This window comes from Aquarana catesbeiana, linkage group LG12 (assembly GCF_042186555.1).
Source record: "Aquarana catesbeiana isolate 2022-GZ linkage group LG12, ASM4218655v1, whole genome shotgun sequence".
NCBI lineage: Eukaryota > Metazoa > Chordata > Amphibia > Anura > Ranidae > Aquarana > Aquarana catesbeiana.
This window is the reverse complement of record NC_133335.1, coordinates 38,913,092-38,940,598: the sequence shown is the minus strand read 5'-3', so window position 1 is coordinate 38,940,598 and position 27,507 is coordinate 38,913,092. Positions and strand designations below refer to the sequence as shown.

Here is a 27,507-nt window from a genome sequence, read left to right as displayed (position 1 = left end):
TGGAAAAGGACCTGGGGGTCCTAGTAGATGATAGGCTCAGCAATGGCATGCAATGCCAAGCTGCTGCTAATAAAGCCAACAGAATATTGGCATGCATTAAAAGGGGGATCAACGCAAGAGATAAAACGATAATTCTCCCGCTCTACAAGACTCTGGTCCGGCCGCACCTAGAGTATGCTGTCCAGTTCTGGGCACCAGTCCTCAGGAATGATGTACTGGAAATGGAGCGAGTACAAAAGAGGGCAACAAAGCTAATAAAGGGTCTGGAGGATCAAAGTTATGAGGAAAGGTTGTGAGCGCTGAACTTATTCTCTCTGAGAGGGGATATGATTTCAATTTACAAATACTGTACTGGTGACCCCACAATAAGGATAAAATTTTTTCACAGAAGAGAGTTTAATAAGACTCGTGGCCACTCATTACAATTAGAAGAAAAGAGGTTTAACCTTAAACTACGTAGAGGGTTCTTTACTCTAAGAGTGGCAAGGATGTGGAATTCCCTTCCACAGGCGGTGGTCTCAGCGGGGAGCATTGATAGCTTCAAGAAACTATTAGATAATCACCTGAATGACCGCAACATACAGGGATATACAATGTAATACTGACACATAATCACACACATAGGTTGGACTTGATGGACTTGTGTCTTTTTTCAACCTCACCTACTATGTAACTATGTCAGAAATCAACTCAGTGATCTTATGTTCCTGCTAATCAGGAACACAGATCTGTGTTAATCTAGCGAGTCCATCCCACACACAGTTAGAAAGCATCCCCCAGGGACACACTTAACCTTTTGAGCACCCCTGGCATTAACCCCTTCCCTGCCTGTGCAGCAACAGTGCATATTTTTAGCACTGATTACTGTAATAATGTCCCTGGTCCCCCCCCAAAAAAAGCGTAAGTTAGTTATCCAATCTGGACGCCGCAATGTCGCAGCCCCGCTAAGAAATAGCTGATCGCTGCCAGTAAAAAAAAAGATAAATAAAAATGCCATAAATCTATCCCTTAGTTTGTAGACGCTATGACTTTTGCGCAAACCAATCAACGTATGCTTATTTACAAAAAATATGTAGCAGAATACATATTGCCCTAAATTGATGAAGAAATTAGATTTTTTACAATTTTTTATTGGATAGACTTTATAGCAGAAAGTAAAAAATATTGTTTTTTATTTTTTCAAAATTGTCGGTCTTTTTTTATTTCTAGCGCAAAAAAAAAAAACGCAGAGGTGATCAAATACCACCAAAAGAAAGCTATTTGTGGGGGGAAAAAAAAAGGACATCAATTTTATTTGTGTACAGCGTACACAAAGATGGCCGTCAACGCCCCTAAAGACGCATGTTGATGACGAAACGTTGGGAGGTGATAGAGACTGGCGACGCAGGACGCGGTGGGACGGTGACACGGCGGCCATCTTTACGGTTAGAAGCGCTGGACGCTTCACACTGCTGTATACCTTCTTACTAAATGTGAGTGGTTTTTATCTTTTCAATAAATCATCCTTGCTTATGGAGATTGCGCAATAAGCGTTTTCTTTTTATTCCCTACGTACCACGATCTTGAGGTGCATATGCATACTGGAGTATACTTGGTTTAATATCCAGCTACCAAAAGGAGATCTACAGCCTTCCATTTAGTTCAGAGGGGAATATGTTGGTGCTACGCCATTAGAAGATTGTTGGTTTATTCTATGAAGATTGCCTTTTTTCTACACACCCATACACTGATGGTAAGGGTCAGTTTGTTTGGGTGTTGGTGACGGTGTTTTCATCTCTCTTCTGTGTCTCCTTTCAATATGGATCTCGCTGATTAGAGTAGTATTTCTTCTTGACGGAGAGGACTTTTGTTTGACCATATTTATTTTGGTTCTTATTGGGACATTTTTACATTAATATTTTTAGCGCTGCACCATTTCTATTGATATCTCTTCAATTGTATACAGCAATTTTTGTGTCAGCAGCTTCCATTATATGTTTTATTAAGCGCAACAGATTGTTTTATTTTATGCTTTACGATTTATCCCTAGATTCTTGATGATGAGCTCAGCGTCATGGCACTGGGGTAGATGGTGCACAGCGAGTATGCCGCATTTGAAACAGAGCTTCAGAGAGATTGAGTGGGCATCAGCGACCGAAGTGCCACAGCAACATCTCTCCTGGATTCAGACAGTGCACGTGTGTGGTGCGCTATCTACCCCATTGTCATGGCACTGAGCTGGGCACCGTAGAAACTTGAGAGAATGTATTCATGGTATTTGAATCAGACAGAGTGCTCCTGTAATGGCAGAGGTGGGTACCAGTGTTGTGAAGCATCTGTAAAGATACACATCAGGGCTACATAAGAGAAGGGGTTTTGTCATTGAAAATAAAGCTTTGTTAGTTACAAAAACAAAAAAAATGGCTCCTAGATGTAAAGCAAATTTGTCATGCCTTGTACTAAACAATAAATAACTACAACTAGAGCAGTAAAGTGTGAGCACAACGTACAATGTAACCACACAGGCATGAAAGCGGATTGTGAATGCTGGAGAAAACAGAAGCGGCCTCCATGTATTATACATAAAGGCACTGATGGGCTTTGCTGCCATGGGCACATTAGAGTAAAACAATTGGCAGCACATTGATCAGTACCGGAAATCCTAGGCCAAAGAAAAAGAAGCCACTAAACATGTGCCGTGTCACAGGTAGAGCCGAGTGCAGCTTAATCAACACAGGGCTGGAACATACGGTAAAAAAGTGTAGGAAAGGAAAAGTGGAAGTGATGTCATAGCAACAGGAGGCCTCCGCTCATTGTAAGAGAGAAATGACAGCTGGGATTGGACTGGCTGCTACAGGCACACTCCTGGCCTTTTTCCTGCAGCTGTTCTAGGACTATAGATGTGTCCCTGCTACAGTGCAGTCATCACACAGTGTGTATAACCCGCTGTGTACAGCTCTGCTGGGGTCATCTGTACACTTCACCAGACCATGCACAGCACCACACTGCACAACAGCTGAAGCACTGCTAGAGTAGAGCTCTGTGTATGAACAGATGACTGCAGAGCTCAGTGTACTGCAGAGCATTATACAGGGTTTCAGCACTCACACCTTACCAGTGCAGATCCGTGTCATGCACACCCGTACTGGCACAGAAATCAGTACAATTCAGTTACTGCAGAGTCCTAAATGAGCAAAACATTGCCTGTTACACTGAGCCCAGCCACAAACATCATACAGCTCAGCCAGAGCATTACAGTGTCACAAAGACAGTGCCCTGGGTGTCATACAGGATACACATGCCCTGTACAGATCATATTACTGTGCAGGGCCATGTCAGTGCAGAAGGCAGTGTTTCGCAGGGCAGTACAGTGCACACTGCTGGATCAATCTGTCGGCTCTGAGCAAAATATGCTGCAGAGACGTGTTGGAGCTGGGCACAGTGTTACACACAGTCCTCCAAGATGACAGCGGCTTCCAATAGGACACAGCACTGAAATTAGGGTCCTACCCATGAAGAAATCTGCACTATGAAAAGCACTGATCTCCAAACTGAAGCCCTTTGCTTGCCTTTATCTGGTCCACATGACACTATTCCTCCCACTGACACCAATGACGGGACACTATTCCTCCCACTGACACCAATGACGGGACACTATTCCTCCCACTGACACCAATGACTGGACACTATTCCTCCAACTGACACCAATGACAGGACACTATTCCTCCCACTGACACCAATGACGGGACACTATTCCTCCAACTGACACCAATGACGGGACACTACTCCTCCAACTGACACCAATGACTGGACACTATTCCTCCCACTGACACCAATGACGGAACGCTATTCCTCCCACTGACACCAATGACGGGACGCTATTCCTCCCACTGACACCAATGGCGGGACGCTATTCCTCCCACTGACACCAATGGCAGGGCACTATTCCTCCCACTGACACCAATGACGGGGCACTATTCCTCCCACTGACATCAATGACGGGACACTACTCCTCCCACTGACACCAATGACGGGACACTACTCCTCCCACTGACACCAATGACGGGACACTACTCCTCCCACTGACACCAATGATGGGACACTATACCTCCCACTGACACCAATGACGGGACACTATTCCCTCCCACTGACACCAATGACGGGACACTATTCTTCCCACTGACACCAATGACGGGACACTATTCCTCCCACTGACACCAATGACGGGACACTATTCCCTCCCACTGACACCAATGAAGGGACACTATTCCCTCCCACTGACACCAATGAAGGGACACTATTCCCTCCCACTGACAGCAATGACGGGACACTATTCCCTCCCACTGACACCAATGACGGGACACTGTTCCTCCCACTGACAGGACACTGTTCCCCCCACTGACACCAATGACGGGACACTGTTCCCTTCCACTGACACCAATGACGGGACACTGTTCCCTCCCACTGACGGGACACTGTTCCCTCCCACTGACACCAATGACGGGACACTGTTCCCTCCCACTGACACCAATGACGGGACACTGTTCCCTCCCACTGACACCAATGACGGGACACTGTTCCCTCCCACTGACACCAATGACGGGACACTGTTCCCTCCCACTGACACCAATGACGGGACACTGTTCCCTCCCACTGACACCAATGACGGGACACTATTCCTCCCACTGACGGGACACTATTCCCTCCCACTGACACCAATGACGGGACACTATTCCCTCCCACTGACACCAATGACGGGACACTATTCCTCCCACTGACGGGACACTATTCCCTCCCACTGACACCAATGACGGGACACTATTCCCTCCCACTGACACCAATGACGGGACACTATTCCCTCCCACTGACACCAATGACGGGACACTATTCCCTCCCACTGACACCAATGACGGGACACTATTCCCTCCCACTGACACCAATGACAGGACACTATTCCTCCCACTGATGGGACACTATTCCTCCCACTGACGGGACACTATTCCTCTTTCTACTGACACCAATGATGGGACACTATTCCTCTTTCTATTGACAACAGGCACTATGTAATTGTTGTACTCTGACCACCATTGCTTTCTCCCAGTGATTCTTGGGAATTTTTTTACTCTCTTTAGGTAACCACTGCATCCTACACTGACCTCTCAGCCCACAGCACAGCCCCCAACATGGATATATCACTGCATAGAATGCAGTCAGTGTGGAACACAGCAGAGTCCAGCATCATACACAGGGCTCCTTCAGTGCAGAGCACAGCCTTCTACATGGCTCAAATACTGCAACATGCAGAGATCTCAGGGGAGCTGTCCATACAAAGAGCAGTGTTCCCCAGCACTCTTCTCTGCAATCTCCTAAGGCTCGGTTCACACTGGGGCGACTTGGGATCCGACTTGTACGCCCTCAAGTCGCCCCAAGTCACCCCAGAAATAGTTTCAATGGGAGTGAACGCTAGCGTCTTAATAGACGCTACTGAAGTCGCTCCGACTTCAGAGCGTACTCCCTGTACTACTTTGATCCGACTTGGTAGGCGACCTGTACCAAAGAAATCAATGGAAGTCACCTCCAAGTCGGATCTCTCTGTAAAGTCAAGCGACTTTGCAGGGAAAACCCCTCCCTCCCCCCCTCCCTCCCAGAGAGCTGATTGGCCACAGGCGAAGTCGCCTGTCATGGAGGCGACTTCAAGTCGCCTTGTAATTTGCTGAAGTCGCGCTGAAGTCGCGCTGAAGCCGTGTTGAAGTCGCGGTACAAAGTCACGCTGAAGTCGTGTTGCCCCAGTGTGAACCGACCCTAAAGGTGCGCCAGCCAAGCCAAACAGTGCACAGCACGCCAACTAAACACGGTGCACGACACGCCAGCCAAACACAGTGCACCAAAACACAGTGCACAGCGCACCAGCCGAACACAGTGCACCGTACGCCAGCCAAAACACAGTGCACCAAACAGTGCACGGCGCTCCTGCCAAACACAGTGCACCAAACACACACGGCGCGCCAGCCAAACACAGTGCACGGCGCACCAGCCAAACACAGTGCACGCTGCGCCAGCCAAACACAGTGCACCAAACACAGTGCACGGCGCTCCAGCCAAACACAGTGCACCAAACACAGTGCACGGCGCGCCAGCCAAACACAGTGCACCAAACACAGTGCACGGCGCTCCAGCCAAACACAGTGCACCAAACACAGTGCACGGCGCTCCAGCCAAACACAGTGCACCAAACACAGTGCACGGCGCGCCAGCCAAACACAGTGCACCGTATGCCAGCCAAACACAGTGTAGAGCAGTAATGAGGGGAATTGTCAGTGCAAAGAACACAATCACAACTCTGTACAGAGCAGTATAATGCAGAGCACTATGTCTATACATGCCTCTGTATATAGTAGTAGAATACATGGCTCTGTACATTGCGGGATAAATTACAGAGTGTTGTGTGGAGTGTCAGGCTCAGAGCTGTACTCCGTGTCCCTCCAGGCTCCTGCACTCACCCATGGCGGCGGTGTCCGTGCGTCTCCCGTCTCTCGGAGTCCCGCTGTCCTCCAGCCCCGGCCGACTCTCCGTCCCTCGTTCTCGGGTCCCCTGTCAGCCCGCGGGCGGCTCCGGTCACCTCATATCCGGGTCTCCTCGGTCTTCGGGGCTCCCCAGGCCTCACGCATGCGTAGAGCTTCACTTCACACTCGTAGGTCGAGCTGTCAGTCATCTCAGGGCGGGACAAGCGATGGCCAATGGGAGAGCACCAGTGTACGTATACAGGAACGTCCTTACGCACAGGCGCTTTCTCTGACAGCTGTCTCAGGCAGTGGGAGGAGCCTGGGTTGCTATAGAAATAACAAAGCAATAGCAGTCCGCAGCAGCCCGTTTTCAGTGTTTACACAAGTGTCTGTACTCATCCTACAGAGCTGATGTATTACTGTACCATGGTGTGCTAAAACAATGACACACAGCTCAACAAGCTAAACATAACAGCAGCTATCTAATGTTACTATGGTCAGGCTAATGGAAGAGAACTTCTGATTGGCTGGCATGCAGCCTTTGTGCAGCCTCTGCACAATGTCACTGGTGGGACAACCAATCAGAAAATCCCTCATCTTCCTGTTCCTATTGTTTCCAAGTGCTGAAAACTGGAAATTCTTACATTGTTGTCACAGGTCACTGCAAACTCGGAGCAGTAAAAGCAGGCGGCTATGTTGCAGTTGTACCACCCCCGACCACCTACCTGAACAAGCAATGATCTATGCCATGGCGAAAGCTAAAGAGCATGTCGCATTCGGTACGGTAGCTAAACGCAACCTATTACGCCACGCTCCAAACGCATGCAATGCACGTGGCTGTGGCGCAGGCGGTTGGCATATTTAGGGTTAAAGCAGGCAGGTAGGAGGCACCATACCACCACCTGTTAATCACCTCCTGAACAGCAATACACCACAGATTAATTTTCAGAAGGGTGGCAGTATAGCTACTCTAAGAGGGGCATTACCTTCACTTTGTAGACATTTCATCTTACTTCCTGTTGTCTGTTCAGGACAGGAAATGAAAGAAAATCTCCCAAATGGGACATACCAAAAAAATAAATCCTTACCTACTCCATCCAAAACAAAGATAACATTTTGGCTATGAATACAGTTTTAAGAAGTCTGGGTTTAAAAAAAAAATAAAAATGATCCTTTCTACTCACCTCTGTGCTGCAGCAGCTGTCCCAATGTCAGCTGTAAGACCAGGAGCTGAGCAATAACATGGCCACTGATCGCTCAGTTTTTAGTCCGCTCTGAGCGGAGCCGGAGAGCATTGACAGTCAGTCACCGCTCTCCACTCTGCCCTTCCAGCGCTCACTGGAGCACCGGGCAGAAGAAGGGGTGGGCACAGCTTTGACTCTCGGCCACACCGAGAGCTGGAGCCAACTGTCAAACAGGCAGCTGGGTGGATCCCGACAATGTGGTTGGGATCCTTTCAGAGCTTGGTAGCAGCCGATAGCGGGCATTAGCTTGCTATTAAAAGATCCATAGAAAGTACAGGCCGGTAACTCGACAGCTTCTCCATAAAAAATACTTATTTAAGCATTACAGCAATAACACCATCCAAAAATGTTGACGCGTTTCGGCCTTGGGCCTTCATCAAAATGCTTTTGGGAGTTTGTTGGGAGTTTCACCTTACATCACAGTTTTAAAGTAGAACATAAAAATATACACACTTTAAACAGAATGATAGAAAGAGTGACACATTGATTTAAAGTTTTAATGAAGTGTGAGGGAACTCCCAGTCTATAGTTGCAGGTCATTCGTTTGCAAGTGAAATTTAAGGGGAGCAGTTTATAAATGGACAAATTGGCCCTCTTATACCCCCGTTCACACCTGAGCGATTTTCTGCTTTAGGCTCCATGCACACTAGCATTTTTTTAAGCTCCTAGAACAGGGGTCTCAAACTGGCGGCCCTCCAGTTGTTGCAAAACTACAAGTCCCATGTGGCATTACAAGGCTGACAGTTACAAGCATGACTCCCACAGGCAAAGGCATGATGGGACTTGTAGCTTTGCAACAGCTGGAGGGTGGCCAGTTTGAGACCCCTGTCCTAGAAGCTATTAGCATTTTTTTCTGCTCCTAGAAGCCAAATAGTGTTATCCTATGTGACCCATCATTGGATATAATGGGAAGGATAGTGCCCCATTGATAGTGTCAGTAGGGGGAATGGTGCCCCATTATTGGTTTCAGTTGGAGGAATAGTGCCCCAAGGGCCAGATAAAGGCAAGCAAAGGGCCACATCCATCCCCTGGGCCGCAGTTTGAAGACCACTGCTTTAGGCCATTAGCGTTTGTTGACCTTCAGTCTATTGTAAAGTTTCTTGGAGCGTTTTTCCAGCAGAAACGACTCTAAACGCTACTAATATCGTTTTTCTGTGAGCTTTTTTCCCCTTCTACTGCAATAACGCTAATAAAATACTAACAACCCTAAAAAGCTGCTACAAAAAGCTATTACCAGGGTTTAAAAAAAAAAAAAACTTTAGTGTGCATGGAGCTTTAAGCTTGTAGTTAAATGCTCAACAAGCCAAATTCCATTCATTTCAATAGCCCCTGTTCACATATGAGTGTTCTGTGGCCTAAAGCAAAATGTCTGTTGCCCAAAGTACATGAGCCTCTTTTTGGCAGGTTGGGCCCCATAGATTTCAATGGGAATGCCTGAAAATGTGCGACATGAGCGTTTTTTCACGTTTTCTGTTCACAGCAGATCTCCACCCCTAAACTCCTCTACTTCTCGTCCCTGTAGTGCTTTCTATTGGCTATATAAAACAAGCTGTAAAACACTTGTAATACGCTTCTAAAAACTCTCAAATAAAAAAACACCTAAAAGTCGCTCTGTTCAGGTGTGAATGCAGCCCTAGTGACTTTTATTCCTCCAGAATTAATGCCTTTAGACATGTAAATGATGGCTCAGTCACCTATAGGTGCGTCATGCAAAATACAAACAAACATTTTGAAGGCAGACTTTCCCCTTTTTTGGCAGTTACTTCCAAAAAAAAATAACCAGACAAGTATGGCAGTTTTCTGAAGTGGCTACACAATGACTTTATTTTCTTGTAATATTTTTGTGCACCCCAGGAACCTACAAAACTGGGCACGAGCTGTCTGATAATCTTGAGCTTTCTGATTAGCACAACCTTTCCTTCCTCTAAGGACAAGTAGATCATGCTGTCATGCAGAAATACCTGTTAGAATAAGCAAGGAACTATAGGGAGACTATGGGGACATGTGGGATTCAACCACCCAGAAGTTGATCAATGTTAATACAGAGTCTTCCTTTACTTTGGGATCCCTGGGACATGCAAGAGACATTTAACCAACAATGATAGTATGCGTAGGCACTCTTGGATACGACATTATACTGGATTACAATGAAGAGGGATTTTTTTTATCAATTAGCAAAGGAAAATATACGGTATATGGATAAAATAGAATTTCAAGATACTGTTAATGTTAAAAACACAGTACATGTACTACTTGAGGATGTACAAATTCTATAAAACTTTATTATTTTTTTTGAGATTGGTGGGGGGTAACACTATTTATTAGAGTAATAAAAGGTTTGAACCTGGATATTTTCTGCTGTCCGTGGCTTTACTAGGGAGATTGATAGATTTTTTTCAGTACAAGTTTCCTTTTAAGGAGTTGTCCTTTTAGAGCACATCTAGTGTAAAATTCAACCTTCTTACACATCCGGCACATCTCTAACCCATCATGAGCAGCGTCACCTCTGACACTCATAATTGTAAGCAGAATCCTCAGTATTAGAGTCCACATTGATTTACAGCATTGGTCACGTGAGACGTACTGCTATTCGATGTTGTCGTAAATCCGTATAACCTCTGATTGGTTGTTGATCAGTTCCAGGAGGTGGAACAGCTTCTCCTTGTCAGAGTCTGATAGTTGTACAGTGATGGTGGGCAAATACTCAGGGGCGGAGGAAATCGGCACCATTCCCTGGGTGACAAGCTGTGAGCGGACATCTCGTAAGGAAGGCACTTCACAGATGTACTGAAAAAGAAGTCACATTGAGATAGGAAAGGTGAAGCCATCAAAAGCTTGAAAACACAAGTTCAAGAATAAACTGAGAAAATATTCACTGAATTTATCCAATTAAATAAAATAGGATTTTTGTAATCCCAAAAAAAATCTTTGCTTGGAGTCCACTTATAAGACACAGGAGGTTTTGAACCAGGGGTGTCCAACCCGTAGCCCAGGAAAGTTCAGCATGTGTCCTGGCAAGCCGCCGGTTATCAAAGGAGATGCAGATGTGTATATGTATAGAAGCCGCAGCGGCACAGAGAATGCATGAACGGTACAAAGGGATGCCATTTTTGTAAAAGCACTGACAAAAGTGAACGCAGGGATGCCACATAGAGCCAGGCAAGGTAATGTCACATGGCTGTATCAGGGAGTGCTGGGATGGGCTGTGCCCCCCAGATTTCATTTGTGCCCTTTAAAGCCCCTCACCCAAAACCTCCCTTCACAGCACATACCAGGGTTGCCAACAGTCATTAAATTTAGGCTGGGTTCACACCTATGCGAATTGGATGCAGCTTACACTGCATCCAATTCGCAGAACATTTTAAAATATGTTCTTTTCAATGTGTCTGGTTCAGATATGTGTATTGCCTCCACTCTCCGCATTGCCCAAAAATCGTTTGCGTTTTCTGGTCATTGCGGTGCGAATTGTAGGCACATTATCTTCTATGGGAACGCATCTGATTGGCAGATGTGTTCCATTCTGAACACAAATTCTCTCCCCCTCCTCACTACATCTTCCCCCTCTCCGTGCTTAGCTTATCCACAAATACAATGGATTGGAATCGCTCAAGAGCTGCTTTTTCGCTTTGCAGAGAAAACAGAGCTGGAAATTGCACCTCACATGTGTGAATCCAGCCTCAAGGAGAGTTTGTAAAATCCATGATTTTTACATCTGTCCATGAGTGTCCGTTACGGTTAGTTCACGGGTTAGGTTCACACTTCTGTGCGTATCACAGCTGTTTCCACACCCAAAACTGTGGGAACCAATGGGAAGCACAATGCAATTCCCCAGCCGCTTCGGTTCAAAAATGGTGCAGGAATCTTTTTCCTGCATGAAACGCAGACACAGTAGCCCATTCAAATGAATAGGCTGTCGTGCCAAAGTAAATCTGGGCCACGCCAATTCCCTTTCTTCCAATGTGGTCTAGGAAGTTCAAAAGGCTGGACACCTCTGTCTTAAACAAAACTGTACAGCAACCGAGTATAACTACCACCACCAGCATGCCACATTTTTGGAGAAAAGTATCACCCAAGGGCATGATCAACCTCCCATCCACACAATGGTGGGACCTGTGTCCCCTTAGTGGATTCCAAGATAAGAATTTTAAGGCAAGTACAAAAATCCTACTTTCTTTCTTATCCATTGAGGAACACAGGAAGAAAAGAAAGAGTACAACAGAACTGGGGGCTGCCTACAGCTCAAAAAGAGTTGCTTGATGGACCTTACGCATGAAGTTGGCATCAGATAAGCCTGTAACATCCACTTGGTAGACCTTAAAGAACAAGTGAACAGAAGCCCGGGTAGCAGCCTTGCAAATCTGAGAAACAGTTGCTCATGCTAAAAGTACCTCAGAGCTGTTGGTAGAATGTGAGCAAGGAGCACCGGGTACAGCAGGACTGCCAAGGTTTTTAAGAATCAGACATGTCGTCACTGTGTGGCAGTAAGGCAGCCTATAGGCTTAGAGTAAGAAGCAATGTACTTACAAAACCCGGACTTTCACTGTAGACACGGTGAAGAATAGTACCAAAAAACCTAGGCAAATTAAGTAGCCTCTGATTAAGTAGCTCTCAGTGGGTCCATGAGAGGCTGAGCTGGGTGAATCCCGACCATATGATTGAGATCTTTCCCTAGCCTGGACTGGCTCTGTGCTGTCAGCGGGTCTCACCCCACTGTCTGCTGAAAACAGGTCACAGGAATGCAGAACAAACTGCACTCCTGTGATCCATAAGAGAAGTATAGCCAAACGAGCTTTGGCTATACTTTTCCTTTAACACAGCTGAAATGAAGAAAAGATATTTGCAATCCTACGATGCTAACAAAAAAATTGGGGCATGCTGGTAGTAGGAGTTATCCTGGGCTGGCCTACAATTGTTTCTTTGCCAGTGTCCAATCCTCCTGTAAGCGGCGGTATAACCCAAAAGATTTAAGCCTTAGTGTCCCTCAGTGACTAAAAAAAAAAAAAAGCCACACAGCTACAATTTAACGAGTGAAGATTTTTTAACTCATTTAGTAAATCAGCCCATATCTGTGCATCTCCTATCTTCACAAATTAAAAGTAAAATATTTTTTCTCTTTGCTGTTTCATTCAGGCCACACCCTATTCGATAAAATGTATTGGTTGCCATAGGTCACCTGTAATATTCTAGAAAGGAGATCAGCAGTGGCAGCTGATGTATAGTCTGCTCATTCTTGCTCCTCACCTCTGTGTTGTCCATAAAGTGTGATGGTGACCTTACTGAGCAATATGGAGCTGAGGAAGGGGCAGAATGCACTGCAACAATGACAAGGCTGGTCATTTTACCCAAAAATCACCCTGGATTTAAAGGGTTGAGGCACTTTTCACCGGGAGATGCTTACATGATCACACAACTGGATAAGCAGACATATGCAGTTTGGCATGTTTATGATGCTATTGTCTAAATTGTTCGTGGGTCAGATATTTGTCCTAAGCCCTCGAGTAGCCATATTCTTTAAATCCAGATTTCCACTCCTCTTCTCACCTTGTAAATATCCTTGTCCTCCTCATCTTGTGATTCCTGTACATCCTCTGCTCCAGCCTGTATAGCAAACTCCAGCGCCTGCTCCATGGGCACAGGACTGCCATCCTTGTCATATGTCTGTACGGTCACCACTCCCTTCTTAGTAAAGCAATGCCGGGCTCCATCTGTAGGGGTTCCTCTGTAGATGACATCAAATTAAAACTTAAAACTCAAGTACAAAACAACACTCACCACAACAAAGTGGCAGTCCAGCCAAAAAAAAAACCTCCAGCTTCTACTATGCTTTCTCTTCAGATTGGTGGAGATTTCCTCTTATTTCCTGTGACAGGGGAAATCTCTCTGAATGGGACATACATTGTGATAAAAACATGTTTTTGGAGAAAGGTGAAAATGAGAAAAAAAAAAAAAAAAAAAAAACACAACACAACTCTTGCAGCCATTCTTTTTTTTGAACTCTAAATGTATAGGTGTATGGAGAATTGAGGTCATGCAGTGGTGGAATCTTGGGTTCCACCTGGGATAATAACTGCCATCTCATCACATCAGCCCTTAGGTGTTCTATGAGAGCAGTAAGTGTTTTAGGCATGGGCTTATATAAACAGTTCCACATTGTGTTACATAAGCACAGGATGTACAACAAGTAACACCAGCGCTAAAACATGGCCATCTGTGGATGGGGAGGAAAGCACAGGATGTAGGAGCAAAAGATAAATTACATTTTTTATTGTATATCAACAATTAAATTGCATCTGTGCTTTGCTTGTGCAGGGCGCATTATAGGATCACTTTAATACAGCCCTCCTTACAGCAGCACCTTTCCTTCAATCCCATCACTCCATTAAGCTAGAGGTTACACAGCCAGCACTATCAACCTTCGGCCAACCAGCAAGCACTAGTGATGTCACTGGCTGACTGGAGCGGTGGGAATTAAAGAGAAGTATGTGTGGTTGGAGGATTGGATATTGAGGCAAACCTGTTGTTGGGTAAAGCACAGGTTTGCTTTTGGTGGATGAAATGCTCTATCAAATTTAAAGTGCTTCTAAAGTGATTAGGTTTTTTACCTTCATGTATTCTATGCATGGATTCTATGCATGAAGGTAAAAAACCCTTCTGCATGCAGCTCCTTCCCAGTCCACTCCAAATACTTACCCGAGCCTGCTCTCAAGCCAGTGATGTACACGAGAGGAGTGGCTCTCTCGGCTTTCTCTCCTCAGAGAGACAGCAGTGGGAGCCATTGTAATGACTACAAGATGGCGATCGGTGGCGCATGCTCCATTTAGGAGCTTTGGTCAATTTCCTGTGCTCCTCCCAACCAATTTGGATTGTATTTAACTGTGGTGGTGATGGGTCACGTCAGTTCTGACGAAACATACTCAGGGCGGAGGTCATGACGTCACCACATTATACGCTCTGTCCCACAGGATTGTGGGTATTGGAGTCCTTTCTATATGCAGGCCTGTTTGTACAGTTTTTAATTTGTTATTTTAATAAACATTGTGATGATTTTATACTATGCGGGCCTGATGCTCTGTTTTATCATTGTCGGAGACTCTGAGTGACGAAGGACCGGTGCGCGGGAAGCTCGATATCCAATGGAAGGTTTTTCCACACAAGCATTTTTAGACTTCTCTTCACAGAGTCCAATATCCTATGGTATGGAGACATCTTCACTGGTGTATGCACATGAGGAATTTTAGGCGGAGCTGGGACACACGGATATTATGATTTAAATCACCTGCATTCAGCATATGGTTGTGGACTGATCACATCATCCATATGAACCTTTTTCTTATATTATTTTCTCAAGTTTTGCTTATTAATTTATAATCACAAGAATTTAGCGTGGCATGTGGTCAATTAATTACATTTCATTTATATTATCCTGTAAATATGTTTGCTGCAGCACACAGGTTTTTTTATTGCCTTTTGCGCGGTTTCACCAGGACTGATGCTCTCAATTATAGCCAGTGAGGAGAGCAGGGGGCGGAGCCAAGCCACGCTCTGTGTGTGATTGGACACCCAGAGGCGGCTCAGGAACGAGCACACACAAGTGCCACCATAGCAAACTGCTTGCTATAGGGGCACTCAGCAGGGTGTAGGGGCCAGGAGCACTGGTGGTGGACCCGAAAAGAAGGGGATCAGGGCTGCTCTGTGCAATTACACAGAGCAGGTAAATGTGATATGTTTGTGATTTAAAAATTAAAAACGTTGCTTTTAGAACTACTTCAAGTCTGTCCTTATTAGAGTACAACTATAACAATTACTTTTAGTCATTCAGACACAGTTAGATGTTGTTGTTCAATATGCCTCCGCTCACCTACCCATTTTTGTTCAGTAGGTGTTTTAATTCTGAAAAAGTACGACTTGTGTTGTCAGTCAGGAGCTCAATGAGCAGGGAAGCTCCTCCAGGTCCTCTTGCTTGGTACAGTGCATAGGAGGTCGGCTTAGACTTATCCTGAAAACAGATAAGCAACATAAGTTAACAGTTTGCAGCAAGACCACACAGAGAAACACAAAACGGAAATATCCTTTTTTTTTTTTTTTTTAAAAGGCCTGTTCTTAGCAAGTGTTACAGCTTAAACACACCACAAATAAGGGAGAGAAATTTTCATATAATGGTACTTCACTATGCAGCTACAGTCTATGGCCTCATTCACACGGGGTGACTACATGTGTGCCCCGTGCAGGGCCATGTTTTCCCGGTATGGGTATGTACAGGAATTTGCAATGCATCCCCATGGTGGTAGTCCCATTGTTGTCTATTGGGACACAGTGGCTGCATGGACATACCTGCTGTTTTCCAATGTGATATCCATGCGAATGTGGGTCCCCAAAACGCACACAGGGCGAGTTCGGGGACAAGCACCCACACGGATGTCATATTGTGACACAGCGGCTGTGCTGTGTCCGTGTTTTGGCTGTATCCCAATAAACAATGGAACTGCTGGCACGGGGATGCGTGCAACATGTGTGCCTGTTAAACATGGCTCTGCATAGGGCACGCATGTAAATCGCCCTGTGAACAATTACATGCAAGTGGCTGCTATTAGCTGTGGGAGCCAACAGCTTTCAATGGAGCTGCAGATAATTGGTGGAAACCATTTGCAGGTGTGAAATAAACATTGTATGGTCTGCTGCACTACAGCAAAGCTTAGGAAAAATAAAATAAATAAATACAAAAGAAAACAACCCATATTTTCTGTATGTAAGGCTTAATTTTTAGTTTTGCCTGTAGCACACCTCTAGTCATTTCCAGTGGCGGCTGGTGCTCAAAATTTTTTGGGGGGCGCAAACAAACTGAAAAATTATGAAAAAAAAAAAAACCCACATCACTTGCAGCCTCACTGTGCCCATTAAATACCGCCACTGTGCCCCATCAAATGCCGCCACTCCCCCCCCGCCCACTGTCTGACCAGCACTTACCCCATCTTGGTCGCGGGACAGGCAGCGGGCTCCTGTGTCCTCCATGCTTCCCATGCGTTTCTTCTTCCCTTCTGCTAGGCATCCAATAGGATCGCCTGTGCCTTTAGCCAATCAGGTGACGGGTATTAGACCCGCGCTTCCTGATTGGTGGTTCAGTGTTAGAAAAGCAAATATTCATTTGCTTTTCTAAGAAACCTGGGTGGGCTCCGAGCACAATGAGTCCACCTTTTTTGAAGCCGATTAGAGCCTATGGCTCTAATCAGGTGCTTAAAAAACAAACAAAACACCCCCGCTGCTGTAATTCAGGCGTCCGGAGTCCAAAAAGGGGCCGGACGATGAATAGGGGATGGCCATGGATAGCTTCATGCAATGCAAGAAGCTATCCATTCTTTATAGAGGGGGTAGCGTGATAGAGGGGGCAGCGCCCAGGCGCCGTTGATGGACGGGCTGCCCTTGGTCATTTCTATGACGGATTCTCTTTGCTGCAATACAGAAGTGATATACAGTGGGTGATGTGGAAAGGTTTCTGAATCTTTGTTCCTGTAGCACACCTGGATTGTTGTAAGGATTCAACAATACTGACAAAGGCCCGATTCACACCTATGCATTTTTAGTGCATTTTGCAGATTTGCACTACAGTCCACTTAACATGGTTTCCTATGGGACACGTTCTGAGTGCAAATATGCAAAATGCAAAAAGCACTAAATATGCATAGGTGTGAATCAGGCCTTAGACTCAGAGAAACTCAATGAGAGATATCAATTCCTCCCCATACACCAGGATTCAGTTTAACCAACTTACAGCTCCTTTGATAGCAAGCTCAATGGAAGACTTGGGCATATTCTTTTGCCGGCACTGTTCCACGAGGTTGTACAGATGTGGATTTAGCTCAGGGTTAGGGCCTCCTTCTGCAAAGAACAAACACTCATTTTCATCACAAGGATCAACTTCAAATAGAACGCCAGTGGTTGTTTTTTTTTCCAAGTTTTGACTAGAGTTGGGAAGGGGACCTCTACAAGGTGTTTATTACTGCCTATCACCTCTTCAGTTTGTATTTTTTGCACTATAAACAAAATAAGAGCAAAAAATTAAAAAAAAATAATAATAATAATTTTTTACTTTTTGCTATAATAAATATCCCAAAATATTTTTTTTTAAACTAAATTTCTTCATCGGTTTAGGCCAATATGTATTCTTCTACATATTTTTGGTAAAAAGGTTTTAAAAATAAATATATATATATATACACACACACACACACACACACACACACACACACATATATACAAAACACACATATGTGTATATTGATTGGTTAGCGCAAAAGTTATAGCATCTACAAAATAGGGGATAGATTTATGTCATATTTATTTTTTTTATCAGTAATGGGGGCGATCAGCGATTTTTAGCGGGACTGCGACATTGCGGCAGCCAGATCGGACACTTTTGACACTTTTTTGGGACCATTGACATTTATACAGCGATCAGAGCTAAAAATAGCCACTGATTACTGTATAAATGTCACTGGCAGGGAAGGGGTTAACAATAGGGAGCAATCAAGGGGTTAAGCGTGTCGTAGGGAGGGGTTTCTAACTGTGAGGGGATGTGACTGACTAGAGGAGGAGTCAGATCGTTGTTCCTACTTAGCAGGAACAGACGATCTGTTTATCCTCCCCTGTCAGAACGGGGATTTGTGGGTTTAAACCCAAATCCCCGTTCTGGCACTCGCACTAAATCTCCAGTACATTTTAGTCGACTAAATGTAATTTTAGTTGTATAAAATTGAATAGGTGTAGTTAAATTGTAATGCATTATTTAAGCCTTTATCTACAATTTCCAAACTCCTATACTGCTGGAGTGAAAAATGTATGTTATTATGTATGGTATTGAGGAATGAACATGAACTACAGACCAGTGTGAATTTTGACGTCAAATTTCAATTTAGTTTTAGTCTAATGCTGCATACACACGGTCGGATTTTTCAGACGGGAAATGTTCGATGGGAGCTTATGGTCGGAAATTCCGACTGTGTGTAGGCTCCATCGGACATTTTCCGTCAGAATTTCCGACAAACAAAATTTGAGATCTGGATCTCAAATTTTCCGACAACAAAATCTGTTGTCGGAAATTCCGATGGTGTGTACACAATTCTGACACACAAAGTTCCACGCATGCTCGGAATCAAGCAGAAGAGCCGCACTGGCTACTGAACTTAATTTATCTCGGCTAGTCGTACGTGTTGTACGTCACCGCGTTCTTGGCGCTTGGAATTTCCGACAAGATTTGTGTGACCGTGTGTATGCAAGACAAGTTTGAGCCAACATCTGTCAGAAAAAAATCTGGCTGGATGCTTTTCCCTGCATGGCTGTCCTCCTATTGAAGTCTCGGAGTCTGACAATTAATCTTGAAACTACCTAAAAAAGGGAGTCCTGGCCCTAATCCTCTCTGCCTCAAAAAAGTTTGTCAAGAGAAATAAACTCTCTTTCGCATTCAAGAAGTGTCTGGTGCCCAATAACTTGAACTACCTTGCATCCACCATGCCTCACAACCCACCACATACAGAAGGATGTCAGCTGTCTCTGGCCCTGGAGGTTTTCATTTGACCGAAGGAGGCCTGGGACCTTGCTACAATAGCAAGTGATGAGCTTGGACGAGTTCAAAGTAGGATCTGAACCCTTGTGTGCGAGTCCTCCAGGAAACAGTCACCTGTACTAGCCAATTATCTGCGGTCAGGGCATTCCTGCCCTGCATGCTTACAGGGGGCATGTATACATAGGGCTGCATGGTGGGGAATGCCCTGGCTGCATATATCGGGTCATACAGCTGACAGCTTCCTAGTGGGATCAAACATGTGGCTGCTCATCACTGGTTATCAAATACGGTACCACCAAAAGAAAGTTCTGTCTCAAAAAAAATTAATTAGGGTACACCGTTGCATGATATGCATGTATGATAATGGTCAGTCAAACTATCACAGCCCTGGAAACTGAAAATGGCCTGGTACACAGATTGGTACTCAAACGGATAGAGAAATTATAATAACACACAGTGCTCAGCATAAATGAGTACGCCTCTTTTGAAAGGTACGATTTTAATCAATATCTTAATGAAGTTTGAACACAAGAACAATTTCCAAAATTTTGACAAAACTGAGTTTTATTGAACATTTGTTTAGCTCATTACATGAAAGTAAGGTTAATAATATAACTTGGATTACAAAATCTTCAGTTTAAGACCCCTTTCACACCGAGGGCGTTTTGCAGGCGCTATAGCGTTAAAAATAGCACCTGCAATCCGCCCTCAAACAGCTGCTCCATTATTTCCAGTGTGAAAGCCCGAGGGCTTTCACACCGGAGCGGTGCGCTGGCAGGACATCAGGAAAAGTCCTGCCAGCAGCTTCTTTGGGAGCGGTGTGTTTACCGCTCCTCCACCGCTGCTCCCAATTTAAATCAATGGGGCAACGCTGGGATACCGCCGGCAAAACGCTGCTATTGCGGGTGGTTTTAACCCTTTCCCGTCCGCTAGCGGGGGGTAAAAGCACCCCGCTAGCGGCCGAAATGCTCCGCAAATCCGACGCTAAAACGCCGCTAAAAATAGCGGCGTTTTGCCGCCGACGCTATAGGCGGCTCGGTGTGAAAGGGGTCTTACACAAATGATTTGATGAAAAAAAATGAATATACCCCACAACAAAAACTACATCATCTAGCATTCTGTATAACCTCCATGATTTGCAAGGACAGCACCAAGTCTTCTAGGCATGGAAGGAACAAGTTGGCGACATATTGCAACATCTTTCATTTTCCATTCTTCAAGAACGACCTCTTTTAGAGCATGGATGCTGAATGGAGAGTGATGCTCAACTCGTCTCTTTAGAATCCCCCATAGGTGTTCAATTGGGTTCAGATCAGAAGACATATTTGGCCACTGAATCACTTTCACCTTGTTGTTCTTCAGAAATGAAACAGTGGCCTTAGATGTGCGTTTTGGATCATTGTCATGTTGGAAAATTGCATGACAACCAAGGGCACGGAGTGATGGTAGCATCTTCTTCTCTTATATAGAGCAGTACATCTGTGAATTCATTAAACCATCAATGGTGACACTGCCACCGCCATGTTTCACTGTAGATGCAATGTGTTTTGCTTTGTACTCCTTACCTTTGCAATGCCATACAGTTGTGAAGCCATCAGTTCCAAAAACATTTATCTTGGTCTGATCACTCCAGAGTACAGAGTCCCAGTAGTCTTCTTCTTCAGCTTGGGCCCTGGCAAATTCTAGGCAGGCTTTTTTGTGCATGGGTTTTAGGAAAGGCTATCGCTGCTACACCCTCCTCGGAACCAGCCTATATGAATGGGCTTTTTATGTGGGACTTATAATGGATGCCTGTATCTTTTGACCCAGCATTCTATTACATTTGTATCCAAGTGTCCACTATTTTGAAGACACCTTTGATTATACAAACTTTTTGGAATAATCCTATATACTCGCACATTCAGAAAACCCCACGTGCGGTTTACCCATTGTATTAGTGTGTTGCGGCCGTGCTTTGAAATATCATAGAGGCCCCTGCTTAGATTTATGCAGCGATTGTTATGATATCCGATTTGTGTCTTCTGTGTGTGGGGCTCCCATGCCCACCGGGATAGACCTCCTCCACGGGTCGTGCACAAGGTTGTGTCTTGGCTTGTCATTGGCAATCGCTTTATAGCATTATATGTATACAAAATCAAGCTTCTGAAGAAGCAGTAACTCCTTCCACGAAACATGTCGACCAAACGCTTTACAGATGGTATAATCATTCAGTGTCACACCATTTGTGACCATATAGAGCCATTGTTTATTCTCTTGTTAAAAATGTATACATTTTAAATTGTGATTGTAATAAAATTTAAAACTTTGTATACTAAGTTTGTGTATCCCAAGCTTTTGTATGGTACCATAAAAGTTCATTTCAACCTCCCAAAAAAAAAACCCCTTCTCTATCCTGTTGGGACGAAGGTACCCTTTTTTCTATACCTCATTATAAATGTTGGCAACTCCTCTAAACCTCTGCAGTGTACACCGTATTGTGTCACAGGAAACAATCACCCCCAGTTTGGTTTTGTACCACTTTAGCTAACTGCAGTGAACTTGCATGGCGATTTTCTTCAACCCTTCTCATCAGAAGACGCTCCTGTCGAGGTGTTAACTTCCATGGACCGTCTGGCCATCTCAGTGAGATGGTTGCAGTTCCATCTTTGTTAAGTGTTTGTATCACTTTTGCTTCAGTATTCTGATAAGTAAATCTTTGCTGGTCTTCTTGTAGCCTTCACCTTTGTGTAAAGAAATGATTTTCTCTTTCTCAGGCCTTGCAACATTTCTCTTCCATGTGGTGTCATTGTTGACAACATGAAATGGGAGGGGTTTTCTTCGTTAAAGAACGCCCTTTTATAATCAACTGTCTGCTGTACACCTGTTTAAGGCCAGGTTCACACATATGCGGCCACGGGTTCTTGCCAGGGGTCCGATGCGTCCCTGTTAACCGGTTCAGGTGTGAATCAGGTCCGAATTTTTGCCTGAATTCACACCTGAAATCAGACCCAAAGATGCACAGGACCCTTTTTGAATGCGGACCGTGGCCACCCCAGAAATCAGTATCCAATTTGCCTATGTGTGAACCGGGGCTCATGAATAATTATACTCAACTGTAGTTAAATTCTTGGTAATTAGGATTTTGTTGTCTAAAATGTAATTTTGCTCCTAAGATTTCCATTGGGGTGTATTCATTTTTGCATTATGGTCTGGAATGAATTTCTTACAAAAAATACTTTGTGTGTGCAAATTAACCTGCTCCCAACCAGCCGCCGCAGGCAAATCGACGTTATGTTACGTCGCTTCCTTAGGCGGCCACTAGGGGCACGCACGCGCCCGCTGCTCGCCCCCAGAGCCAATGCGAGTGCCCGGCGGTCTCGATGACTGCCGGGCTCCCCAGATCGCTTGTGACACGGCGAGAACCGGGATCTCTGTATGTAAACACAGAAATCCCGGTTCTCTGAGGGGAGAAGTGACAGATCGTCTGTTCATACAAAGTATGAACAGCGATTTGTCATCTCCCCTAATCAGTCCCATCCCCTTTTCAGTTGAAACACACTTGAGGGAACACAGTTAACCACTTGATCGCCCCCTAGTGTTAACCCCTTCACTGCCAGTGACATTTTTACAGTAATAAATGCATTTTTATAGCACTGATCGCTGTATTAATGCCAATGGTCCCAAAATTGTCCGATGTGTCCGCCATAATGTCGCAGTCACGATAAAAATTGCAGATCGCCGCCATTACTAGTAAAAAAAAAAAAAATCCCCTATTTTGTAGACGCTATAACTTTTGTGCAAACCAATCAATATACGCTTATTGTGATTTTTATTACCAAAAATATGTAGAAGAATACATATCGGCCTAAACTGAGAAAAAATTAGTTTTTTTTTTTTTAAAAATGGGGATATTTATTATAGCAAAAAGTACAAAATATTGTGTTTTTTTTCAAAATGATCGCTCTTTTTTTGTTTATATCGCAAAAAATAAAAACCGCAGAGGTGATCAAAACACCACCAAAAGAAAGCTCTATTTGTGGGAAAAAAAAGGACGTCAATTTTGTTTGGGTACAACGTCACACGACCGCGCAATTGTCAGTTAAAGCGACGCAGTGCCGAATCGGAAAAAGTGCTCTGGTCAGGAAGGGGCTAAAATCTTCCGGGGCTGAAGTGATTAACAAATCTTGGTTGCAATCAATGGCCCGCATTTGTGGGAGTATTTTGTAGTATAGTGGCCCATAGAAAATGTTGATTCTGAAAGGAAAGTAAAAAAGTTTTCTGACAAATCTGTTGGGGTGTACTCATTTATGCTGAGCACTGTGTGAGAGAGATAGAGATATTTTATATATATATATATATATATATATATATATATATATATATATATATATATATATATATATATATATATATCTATATATATATAGATATATATATATAGATATAGATATAGATATAGATAGAGAGAGATAGAGATATATACACACACACATATTGCTGTAAAGCATGTCACCAGCTCCTACCTCTCACAGCCACTTTGATCATCATGGATAGCTTAGCAAACATGCTTGCCCTCTCGGCATCCTTCGGCCCTTTGATATGCTTGACTTTGGACCATTTATTATGCCCAGCAAATGCCAACGATGAGGTGTGAATGGCCGATTCCTTCAATAGAACTGAACTATTAATTCTGTTCTGGGCTTCCTGACAGCCCAGCAGGGACCTCCAAAGGTTGCTCCTGTAGGACGAGCAGATCCTCCCAAGTACTACAGCCATGGTGCTACAGGGGAATCTGCAGATGAGAACAGACAGTATATATCATTATATATCAATACAGTGACACGTTCAGTCATTCATTTATTTCAGGGAATTCTCAAACATAAATACTGCGAAACACCCTTAAAGTGTATCTAAGCTTAAACAAAACTATCATATATTTCAGCGCTCCAGTCTGTAGAGGGCTGCATTCATTTTATTTACAATCACCTGGTGATCCATCCTAATTCCAATCACTTGGTGAATCACCCAGGCTGGATTGCAAACATGTCCTCCTCTCTTCATCTACCATTATACAGGGGATAGAGAGATTAGTAGTTTACAGAAGGATGGTGACATTATTGTGCTTTCAGTTCAGCTCACAGGAAGTAACAAGGACACAACATATCAAGCAAGATTACCAGGTATTCTCAGTACTTGCTGAAAATTTACTTAGCCTAAAAAGTAAAAACTAATGAAGCCACCACATCCCAGGACTGACAAGCTGCATTATATTATTAACGTGGATCCAGCATCAAATATATTTGTTCATGTTAAAGTGGTTCTAAAAGCTGGACATTTTTTACCTTAATGCATTCCCTGCATTAGGGTAAAAACTGTCCCATTGGTTAGATCACCCCCCCATACTTATGGTAGTCCTCTCTCTATCCAGCGCTGTGCCTGAGTGCAGCAATTCTGCTCTCTCTCCCTTCTCACAGGACTCAGCAAGGGTAGCGGAGCCACTGGCTCCTACTGCTGTCAGTCAAATCCTGTGGAGGAGGGGGGCGAGGCTGAGCCACGTTGTGTGTGTCTATAGACGCACACAGCCCGGCTTAGGAGCAAGCCTGCATGTGTGCCCACTTAGGAAGTGGCTTGCTATGGTGGTGCACCATAAAGAGGAGGAGCCTACAGCACCAGCGGGGCACCTGAGAAGAGGAGGTTGGAGGCTGCAATATGGTATTGCACAGAGCGGACTCAGACCTTCCTTCTTGGGTACCCCCGCTTGCACTGTAGGCTCCTCCTCTTCATGGTAAGTATAGACATGTTTATTATTTTAACTTACAGAGGAGGAGCATAAAGCAGAATACCCCTTTTAAGGTGACAAACCTTTTGCCTTTAGAACCACTTTAAAGTGATTGTAAAGGTTCTTCTTTTTTTTTTTTTTAAATAACAAACATGTCATACTTACCTGCTTTGTGTAATGGTTTTGCACAGAGCTGCCCTGATCCTCCTCTTCTGGGGTGCCCCGGCAGAGCTCCTGGTCCCTGCTCTTTATCGGGTGCTCCCACAGAGATTCTCTTTCCCTGGGGGGCACCCGCACGGGTGCGCTCATGAGTCCCGCTGCTGCGCCATTGACACAGACAGCAGGACTCGGACCTGCGGGGGTGGGGGCTTGTCCTGGCTTGCAACACGTTCACATTTTATTGCAGATCACAGCACCACACCTCTGGGCTGTGTTGCAGTGTATCCTATCCTAGCGGTCACCTGCATTCACCCAGTGCAGTAAAACCCCGGTCACCACGCAATGTATGAACAGGGCCAATAAAAAAGCCTTGCAGCACTGGGGACATTGGTTCCAATCCTGGATCTGCATGGAGTTTGCATGTTTTCTAGGGTTGCCACCTTTTCTTCAAGCCAAACCCGAACAATTTAGCGGCATGCGGCAATGTTTTTTTTTTTTTTTTTTTTTTAAAAAAGGGGAATGCTGTGGACTTTGGTGTAAAAGGAAACTCTGATGTAAGGGGGTTTCTGCTCACCACAGACCTCACTTACATCAGAATTCCCAGCATTCCCCCTTAAATCATGGTTCCCAAAGCCACCCTTAAATCCGAGTCCCCCTTACCTTAACCACTTCAGTACCAGGCACTTAGACACCTTCCCACCCAAGCCAATTTTCAGCTCTGTCGCAATTTGAATGACAATTACGTCATGCTACACTGCACCCAAACTAATTTTTTATCATTTTTTCCCCACAAATAGAGCTTTCTTTTGGAGGTATTTGATCACCTCTGTGATTTTTATTTTTTGCGCAACAAATAAAAAAAAAGACTGAAAATTTTGAAAAAAAAAAAAAGTTTTTCTTTGTTTCTTTTAAATTTTTTTGTAAATAAGTTTTCTTCTTCAATGATGGGCACTGATAAGGTGGCACTGATGGGCACTCGTAGGCAGCACTGATGGGTGGCATTGCTGGGCATTACTCAATTCATCTATTACTCTATGGTGCCAGTCAGTGCCCATTTGTGGGCACTGATTGGCACAGATTGGGCACATGTGGATGGCCATGGGAGATGTACCTGGCCATCCACATGCTGGGGGCTTCCCTGGTGGTCCTGGGGGCTTTCCTGGTGGTCTAGTGTGGGCATCCGAGGGGGGGCTGTGCTGATAAACAATCAGCGCAGACCCCCCCTGTCAGGAGAGCTGCCGATCGGCTCTCCTCTACTCGCATTTACATCGTGATCAGCCGTGATTGGACAGGTGTGTGCAACCCAGGCAACGGGGCGGTGGGGGGCGGGGAATCTGCGCCGCACTGGGTGATTAGGGTATGCCTAAATTGGGGGTCCACACTCCGGTCTTAATAATGTGTCCGGGTTTCAGGCAGCCTGAGACCCAGACACATAATTCAAAACCCGGACAGTCCGAGGGAATCCTGGACAGGTGGCAACTCTAATGTTCTCCCATGTCTCCTCCCACACTCTACAGGATGGTGGACATGTCCTAAATTATGTGTATGTATGAATGTGAGACAGGGACCTTACATTGTAACCAAGGACTGATAGGAATGTACAACATGTGTATGATCAGTACTATAGAAGTAAACAATCCATGTATACTGGGGGATCTGATTGATGTGTAGCAGTGATCACACCCTGTGCATACCTCCCAACATTTTGAGATGGGAATGAGGGACACCTATCAAATGTATGTAGGCATAGGACACGCCCCCTGTCACATCCCCTTAAAGGAGAATTAACACCCCCCCTAAAAAAAAAAGGGGGGGGGGTTATTTAAACCAACAAGGGCATTTTTACCACTACTCTTCCTTTATATTGGCTCTTAAAATTTACAAATGCAGAATTTTAGAAATTGGATGAAAGGTTTAGCACTGGGAAACACTTTTTGAAAGATAAAACGTGCATTTTATATACAACTATATAGATCAGATCCAAATGAGGGACAAATGAGAGGGACAGAGGGACATTGCTCCAAATCAGGGACAGTTGGGGGCTATGCCTGGGCTGTAATAATAATACAACACAGAACACACCTCATGCAGTCATAAAAACTGTGAAATCATATCATGGCTCCAGTAATAAGACACAATCCCCCCACACTGACCTCCAATCTTCACATTTTACTCTGCCCACTGTCCTCTCTCTGCCTGTCTTCCCATATGTCGGTCACAATGGGGGAAGCGTGCGGCGGTTGCACCATTCCTCCCGGAAACAAAGTGGGTGATGTTTAGTTCCGCCTTTGTTAATCAGTCCGGGGT

At 44.7% G+C, this 27,507-nt stretch overlaps 2 protein-coding genes across 3 annotated transcripts in view; both read right to left on the bottom strand.

Moving 5' to 3' along the window:
* MAP3K3 (mitogen-activated protein kinase kinase kinase 3) overlaps positions 1-6,688 on the bottom strand; it is a 52,312-nt gene extending 45,624 nt beyond the window's left edge. For both annotated transcript variants that reach the window (XM_073607599.1, XM_073607598.1), the window contains exon 1: positions 6,480-6,688. In XM_073607599.1, coding sequence (XP_073463700.1) covers positions 6,480-6,483 — 4 coding nt within the window. In that variant the 5' untranslated portion in view covers positions 6,484-6,688. The remainder of the gene's footprint in view (positions 1-6,479) is intronic.
* A 3,295-nt stretch (positions 6,689-9,983) lies between these two features.
* Positions 9,984-27,507, bottom strand: TACO1 (translational activator of cytochrome c oxidase I). Its single transcript, XM_073607597.1, has 6 exons — positions 27,354-27,507; positions 23,786-24,054; positions 17,493-17,599; positions 15,589-15,722; positions 13,268-13,445; positions 9,984-10,513 (listed from the first exon to the last, which is right to left on the bottom strand). Exons 2-6 carry the CDS (start codon positions 24,036-24,038, stop codon positions 10,313-10,315), a joined length of 873 nt encoding a protein of 290 aa, XP_073463698.1. The 5' UTR covers positions 24,039-24,054; positions 27,354-27,507; the 3' UTR covers positions 9,984-10,312.